Source organism: Oncorhynchus tshawytscha, linkage group LG22 (genome assembly GCF_018296145.1).
Source record: "Oncorhynchus tshawytscha isolate Ot180627B linkage group LG22, Otsh_v2.0, whole genome shotgun sequence".
Taxonomy (NCBI): Eukaryota; Metazoa; Chordata; class Actinopteri; order Salmoniformes; family Salmonidae; genus Oncorhynchus; species Oncorhynchus tshawytscha.
Window position 1 is genome coordinate 19,853,894 of NC_056450.1, and position 8,875 is coordinate 19,862,768.

Here is an 8,875-nt window from a genome sequence, read left to right on the forward strand (position 1 = left end):
AATCCACTATTTCATAGTAAATTGCTCTAGTGAAGGTTCTGCTGATTTATGGATTGCCTCAGTGCAGGCCTCTAGGTGGTAAATATTTTACAAAATATATCAAATGTTTCAATACAATGCTTGAGGTTCTCACATGAAAAGCTGTAAAAAGTTAACCCTGCCATAGACACAGACATACACACACACACACACACACACACACACACACACACACACACACACATACACACACCATGCCTGTAAGGCAGAGCAGGCAGCAGCTGCTACCACGGGCGGATGAAGTAATGTTGCTTCTCCGCTAGCTGTGGGAACCTACGCCTGGAAAGACAAAAAATGTGGAGGATCCAAGATGCAACAGCCAAGGGCACTTTGACGTTCCATTAATTAATCCCTCAGCACAACGTCCTCCACTACTGTGTACATGACCCACATGCTGAAAAAGATAAGCGGGGGGATGAGTCTGCATGGCGAAAGGAGAGGGATGGGGGAGGACCACCCCAAGCTTCCTGATTGGACTTATGGGACAATGTTAGAATCAACTCAGTTCTCATACTCAAGGTTTCCGCCTCCTATCCAGCCATCTCAATTACTGTACCGTCTGACTGGATGGAACAGGGAAAAGGGAAACCATTCCCAGAATATCCCTGTTGTTCATTTATGAAGTGTTTTCGGAAAAGCAGGCCGCTGAGAGACGACCTGCATGCCTGCATGCAGCAGGCCAGTTAGTGGAGGTGCCCTGACGGATAAATCTGATCCATTGTAGAGGCAGTATTGATCCGACAAAAGCTCACTACATGAATCAAGTATGAGCTCCGCTGTTTCCTCTCCCAGGCTCGGTTCAGTGCGATGGATGTGCTTCAGTGAAATAATAGCGCATATCCTCCTTCACATGCTCACACACTGGCAACTGTGGCAAGGCTTGGTTACAGCAGTGGTCATTAAAACCACTCACAAATTCACTATAAACCTCTTCTCTGCAGTTAGCATATTGTGGTTGGAATAGAGTATGTTTCAGTTGCATGGAATGGAGCTAGGCCTATATTTCGGATAAGATTGAGAATATTTGTAGTTGACATGCATGGTGTTTAGTTCAATAAATTGATGGTCTGAAATATTCTTTTTGATTCTAACTCTTCTAAGTAAACCTTTGTCATGCACATAACATGTGTAATTTCTTCAGATGTTAGGCATATTTTACCATGACACAACAATGTAACATCATAACCTGACTAATGTCTCAAAGTCTTGTTCTGTTGTGGTGGTATTTCAATTCCCTTAAAGAAAGGCGAGGCAACTTCCTGCCTACAGAAACCAACAACAACAAAATTCAAATCTGCCAAGACTGCCACTATTGGCTCTTCCCAACATGGGCATGCCTCAAGGTAGGGCCAAATTAGTGTCAGTCTTGAATCCTGGTGTTGTTGTTTCTGTAGGCAGGAAGTAACCCCGTTGTGAATGCTGATGTCATTATGCTGAGTCTAACTTTAACACCATTCAGGGAATCACAATTCTGACTTAGGTGCCTCACATTAACAGCCAGTGCTGTGCTACAGTAAGAGGTCTGATCAACTCCACTATATGTTGTGGCAATTCTTAAGCTATACAACGCACTAATGAGATTCCGAAGATCAGGCTGTGCGGCTTGGGCAAACTGAGATGTATACTGTTACGTCAGGTGTCAATAGCATGGTCCAAGTTGGCGGTTTGTGTTTTGTTGTCACTGCTGTGTGTCACAGGGACCAGCTCTCCTCCCCCTCCTGGGTTTAGCAGACTGCTGAGTGCAGGGTGTTTGTAAGCACGCACACGCACACACGCACGCACGCACGCAAGCACACACGCAAACACACACACTTCTCCAGAGATGGGAAGCTCAGAGATGCAACACAGCCTCACACGACTTGTCTGAAGGTCCCTGGTACCAGTTGAAAAATATATGGAAGTGTATATAGAGACTGTCAGTGCCAAAAATAAGCGGTTAAATACAAGTAAAACAATATTTAAAAAATAAAGACAAATGTTTCCTGATCTTTCATATCTCTCTCAGATATAGGACAGACACTTCAGAAAAAACTTCTTTTTCATTTTTTGGGGGGACTAACTGTTGTTTCATGTAGTAAATCTATTATTCATGTGTTTGTATGGACTAATAGCAATAAGGCCCAAAAGATTTTGTCTTTTTTACCCCCTTTCTATCCTTCAAGGGGTCTTAAAATGTCAAATCAAATAGCAAAATGATCCTCAGTATGACCTTCTTAAAACGATTCACTATAGCTTAGTAGAACCCCCCCCCCAAATGTTTAATGTGTAGGATCCATCTATAATTTTCAGTTTCACTTTTTATTAGTCGTATGTACGAGATACATCATCATAAAATGCTTACTTTCAGGTTCCTTCTCGAGAATTCAACAACAATTAGAAATAAATCAAGTTGATTTTAGTTATCAAATGGTTATACATTCATTAACGAAGACACACACAAAAAATACCACCCCTAAACCCCTCCCGAAGGATCCGGGCAGCCCTGCCAAGTCTTCCCCTCCAGCAACAGTAGCAGAGGCTGTCTGGTCTATCTAACTACTGCCAGGGCTCACCGTCGGGGACATCACATGTGTGACATCCATGAAAGGAGCTCAAGATAAGGCCCATTGATGCCAAGGAGGAGGAGAGCGGGAGGAATCCCTATTGGTTAAGATGAGCCATGCATGCTGACTGTATTATTCTATACCATCACAATGAGAGGGAGAATGAAGATTATCTTTAAATATAACAAACCATTTGGGGCCACTTTTAAAAATATGAATATCTTGGGGCACTCCCACACACTATGCATATAGGTCCCAGGAGAAACCCCGGGGGGGAGGGATTCAAGGGAACAATGTCTACTTTGAGTTTATCTCATTTGAAACTGTTCACGATGAGTCAATCATCTATATTCCCAAAAATAAAGCATTTTTATTCATATTTAGTAGCAACTGGCTTTGGTATAAAATGTACAATATAGGTGATGTGCTGTCCTACCACATTCTCACTAGTCTGTGAAGAGGACAGATTAGATTAGAATAATGAGCAATATATTCGTGCTTGGTTAGTCAATACTGTGTTGATTGTTTTGTCGTTTCTAGACAGCCATGTTTCCAGCCCAATGGAGGAACTTGTGCAGCAGGAGGTGTAGGAATTTGGTGTTACATTTGAAGAGCTTTTTTTCTAAAACCCTATAAATCCATTTTCAGAAATGTTGGTCAATTAGCTTTTAATGTTTAAGGAATTTATGAAAGAGATTGGTGTGTTTTTCACTATCTAATCATGGCATGGGGTTGTTCAATGACATCCATGTATTTGTTTGAAATCTATCACTTGATGGTTTCATTTCAGAGAGAAAAATAATCATGTTTTCTTGCAAAACGCTATATAACCACTCCACTCTCAGATAATGTAGTACTGCTATGTTTTAGCAAATGTAGCAAATAACATTTTTTTATAAAGATTTGTGATACCAAAAATGAATCAAAACAATAATATGAGATCTGTATGGAAAACATTTACATTTTAGTAATTTAGCAGATGCTCTTATCCAGAGTGACTTGCAGTTTGTGCATTCATCTTAAGATAGCCAGGTGAAACAACCACATATCACAGTCAAATATACAGTATATGCGAGCATTCCATTCCAGCTAAAGAATGGATGAATAGCGTTTTGCAACAACAACAACAAAAACATTTTAATCAACACCTAAAATCTATGAATCAAAATTCTGAGAACGCTAATATTTTACACACAGATGAAAGCCCCCATAAGCCACGTGTCAAACTCAATGCACAGAGGGCCAAGTCTCTGCGGGTTCTCACTCCTCCCTTGTACTTGATTGATGAATTAAGGTCACTAATGAGTAAGGAACTCCTCTCACCTGTTTGTTTAGGTCTTAATTGACAGGAAAAATCAAAGTCCTACAGACACTCAGCCTTCCGTGGAATGAGTTTGACACCCCTGCCATAAGCTATCATTTCTGGTGAAAAAACACAAATGTGAAATATTGGTGTATATAGTGATTTGGAAATTAGCTCTTCATTTGTAATCATCAAAGTATTATTCAATTAAACCCTGTGCTTGTATGTTAATTTAAGCCAATTAAACTGTAATTTCATTGATAAAAAAAATTATATATACAAAAATAAGCTTCCAGTTGATGAGGTTGTTTGAACAAGGTCCAAAATGTCTCATTTCCATTCTACAAACAACAGATGTTAGCAGACACATTACTGTAGCTACTACACTATTTATGTTGCCTGTAGTATTTGACTATTACAGCAACACAAGGTGGTATTTAATCTTCATAGGTTAACATCAACAGCTTCTTATGCACTTTACTAGCCTAAACACACACACACACGCACACACATGGTAACACGCATAATGATATAATCACATGTTAGAATTAGGGAGACCAAATTGTTGTGGCTTTCCTCTAGGATCATGTTTCGTAAAATAACCAGAGTGATAACACTGAACAGTAATAACACAATAATAGAATCTCAATATGGAATGCTGCGTCTGAAAATTCTCAGAATTGTTTGAATAATATTTCAGCCTGATAAAACCAACTCCTATATAAAGGTCATTAATGGCATTTTAAAGCAGGCCAGGAAAATGTGGTGGGTGTGTGTTGTGGGACTCGATCTCCAGCTCTCTAGCTGTGATGTCACTGACCTGACCAATCATTTTATAGGCATTCTGCCTTTTCATTTCTAAATCTTCCAAAGCAATGATTGCTCTGTCCACAATTATTATCGTTTGACTGTGAAGTCAACCCTCAACATTATCCATAATGTCTAACTAACGTTGTTTCAGTGGGAAATAAATAAATGTCTAGTGATTAAAAACACAATTCAGCATGAAATCCTATTCCAATTAACAGAGTCCCTCCCATTCTGCATTCAGTGAATCACCTGAAAAGCTTGTTCACTCCCATACTATTACTTTCTTAATTAAAGATTCCTTCTGAATTAAAAACTAATAAAACGCCTCTCTTCTACCTCTCACAGGGGGAACCTGTCTCAACCAACCAACCAACCAGCCTCATCCTATCTGAACACCACAGAAGTCAGTATGCATCACTGGTTGTGTGGCTCTAATGGTGTGATGTTGAGTTCATGTAGAGTTGATGTTAAGTTGATGTTGAGTTAATGTTGAGCGTGTAAGAAGGGGTAGCTAGTTCATTAGTGGGCATTTAACTATTTGTGCGTTCTGAGTAACAAGGTGTGCCACGATAGATGTCACTTGGCTTTTGATACTTTCCCATGTAACTGCTGTCATAAACATTAGCACACTTGGCAAGAGGGATGTGCTTACATTAGCTCTGCTCTAATGTGGGCAGCCACAGGAACAAACTTCAAAGAACCTAGTGGTGCCGGATGATGCTATCTCATAGACATATTAGCCACCTAATTCATGAAATAAATATGACTAGGCATGTAGACATTTTAATATGTATCAAAAACACAACATTGCCATATACAAGTAATGTCACCCATTTCAAGGGTTATTATAAACTGGGTGGTTCGAGCGGTGAATGCTGATTGGCTGAAAGCTGCAGTATATCAGACTGTATACCACGGGTGGAAAGCAGGTAGCCTAGCACTTAAAAGCATTGGGCCAATAACCAAAATGGTCACAGGTTTGAATCCTGAGCCAACTAGGTGAAAAATCTGTTGTTGTGCTCTTGACCAAGGCACTTTAACGCTAATTGCTCCGGTAAGTTGTTCTGGATAAGAGTGTCTGCTAAATAACTCAAATGTGTTTGACAAAACATTTATTTTTACTGTTCTATTTTCGTTGGTAACCAGTTTATAATATCAATATGGCACCTCGGGGGTTTGTGGTATATGGCCAATATGTATTTATTTATTTGACCTTTATTTAACTAGGCAAGTCAGTTAAGAACAAATTCTTATTTACAATGATGGCCTAGGAACAGTGGGTTAACTGCCTTGTTCAGGGGCAGAACAACAGATTTGTACCTTGTCAGCTCTGGGATTCGATCTAGCAACCTACCATGGCTAAGGGCTGTATCCAGGCACCTCGCGTTGCGTCGTGCATAAGAACAGCCATTCGTCGTGTTATATTGGACATATATCACACCCCCTCAGGCCTTATTGCTTAATTATAAACTGGGTATATCAGAACATATACCACGGATATGACAAAACATGTATTTTTACTGCTCTAATTTAGTTGGTAACCAGTTTATAATATCAATAAGGCACCTTGGGGTTTGTGGTATATGGCCAATATACCACGGCTAAGGGCTGTGTCCAGGCACTCCGAGATGCGTCATGCATAAGAACAGCCCTTGGCCATGGTATATTGGCCATATACCATTCCCCCTTGTGCCGTATTGCTTAATTATAGCATAGTCTCTTTGGAACAAGGTTGGCAGTTCTGGTACAACTTATGGCTTGTAATTCATACATATTGAACTTGTGTTAGGCAATGACAAAATATAGCGTGTGTGTGTCTCGACCTATTTGCCAGCTAGGGCTTGCAGTCGTGTCGTGCATAATCATGTACGTTTGGCGACCCCCAGCGTGCGGTAAGTGAAAGTTTTGCTCAGTTTCTTCACATAACTGGAAACCCGATTCTTCGTACGACTGATGCCCACATTCAAAATATTGAATGCACAATCAAAAAAAACATTGTGACAGTAAAGACACCACAGAAATATATAAATAATATGTATGTATTGTGTGAGCCCTACAATTGATAAAGCAAACGCTCATAACTCTTGCCATGGCGTAGTTTATCGAGAGCATTTGTCGATAGGGGCGTATATGAAATATGAAACAATAATATACTATAAATTGAAAAACACCAACAGACATGTTCCAGTTACCATAAAACGTATATAATGCAAATGATATCAGGTAGAGACTAAATTATTCTTACCTGCGTGCAATACACCGTTTTATCCACATTTTCTCGACAACAATTTCGAGTCAGTTCTTCAGGTATTCTCCCATTTAGATGGCTTCCACAAAAGTCGATAGTGGCTAATACACTCAAGTGACGAACCTTACTCCAAATGTCATTAATGCAAACATTCTAAGGCTATATCCTTCAACATTGCGCATATACAATTACTCCATATATGATGTCAAGCCTGATATTACACCACCAAAAGAGAGAATATGCACATATCTTGGACGTTGCTTGCTTATTCTAACTTGGCAATTATCTCCCCATTAATTTGATAAGGTTGATAAGGACGCACCGAGTCCGTGGACAGGTGGTCCACTGTGCTTTTACCAAAAGGTGTCCTCTGACCACTTGTGTCGGTCAAACTTTGTCTTTATATAAATCATCGAATTTACTCCACTAGACAGTCAAAAAGCTATGAAAAAGAACACCAGAGAGGCAAGGTGATTCGTTGGCATCCTCAGTGGATTCGGCGATGAAAATGACCACGCACTTTTCTACATTATTGAGAAGCAGAGCATAGCAAAACATCAGGAAATATACCGAGCTTGGACGGTTATAACAGTCAATCCCGAAAATATGCGCCGAAGAATTTCGAAATGCTGATAGGTCACCGTTGGCCAAAATTCCACATTTCGCACATCTCTGAATAAATGAATGTAAGTAATAGGTTAAAATGTTTTAAAAAAGAAACACGAGACTAGGTGAGAGAACGGGTTATTTTGGAAGAGAGTCTGTGAGCGCGTCAGCGCGAGATGTTGCGTGTGGTAAGCGGTATAGGGAAAAATAAGCACTTGTCATTTGAAGAGAGAGAGTGCAATATTATCACACCGTGCTATATCTCCGTGCCTTTCCGTTCCTCTCGCAGACTGAATAACAACCTGCCAGTCCTACTTCGGCTGACACCCATCTGACGTCATTTTAAAGTAAAATATGTGATATTGGAGACCACACTGCAAACTCAAACCGTCACTCTGGTCTTGCCCTTGGCCATCTGCACACCTGTATTACAAGATGTTGGAGGTAGGCAACCTCCCATCACATTAGACTCAACATACTGATATGACCACAGCGAGATAAGTGAAAACATTACATATGACAAGCTCAGCTCTTGCGTGATACAGAGAGAGCACGTGGTGGTCTTCTTTTGCACCTCAGGGTCAATGTGTCAAACAGGTGCAGTCAGCTGTTGAAATCACCTGTTATAGCCTATATGATTTACACAGCAAACATTGCATTACCAATTTGTTGTGTTTGAAGGTGAGCTATTAGGAATGTGAGAGTGCATGAGAGGTTGATTTCGCTCTATCGCTCTCTCAGTGGACTAACATTGACAGATAAAGAAACCTCTACACTCAAAACATTTATTTTGGTTGCCCTTAAGTTTTGCTCTATCATATTTCATTAACATTACCACAATCCATTCATGTTTTATGGCGGAATGTAATTGTCTCTTGTAGAACTGATTTAACTTGGTGGAACTTGATGTGCACCAGATTAATTAATGTAGAATGAACTGACCAAATTTTGTTTGGACAAAGAGTTTCTATTGTTGTGGGACAGAGGTCATTAGACCAATACCCAGCATACTTTGCAACTGTGCATTTGGACATTTACATTTACATTTTGGTCATTACATTTTGGAAGGTTAGGCAGTGAAATTAAGGTAGATAAACAACCACAAGTAAAGATGTAAAAGTTTATGTAACTGTTACTGAGAATGTGTTGTTGTTAAATTGGTCTGTTGGTTAGCTGGCAAACGCAACTGTCTCTCCAGCAGATGGAGGTTGTCATTTCTCTCTCTCTCTCTTGCTCTCTCTCTCTCTCTCTCTCTCTCTCTCTCTCTGTCTCTCTGTCTCTCTGTCTCTCTGTCTCTCTGTCTCTCTGTCTCTCTGTCTCTCTGTC

General features: G+C 40.1%; 1 protein-coding gene across 1 annotated transcript in view; it reads right to left on the reverse strand.

Moving 5' to 3' along the window:
- The window catches only part of ajap1 (adherens junctions associated protein 1), a 78,621-nt gene extending 70,794 nt beyond the window's left edge, over window positions 1-7,827 (reverse strand). The window contains exon 1 of the mRNA XM_024384504.2: window positions 6,941-7,827. Coding sequence (XP_024240272.1) covers window positions 6,941-6,969 — 29 coding nt within the window. The 5' untranslated portion in view covers window positions 6,970-7,827. The remainder of the gene's footprint in view (window positions 1-6,940) is intronic.
- Window positions 7,828-8,875: the final 1,048 nt, after the last annotated feature.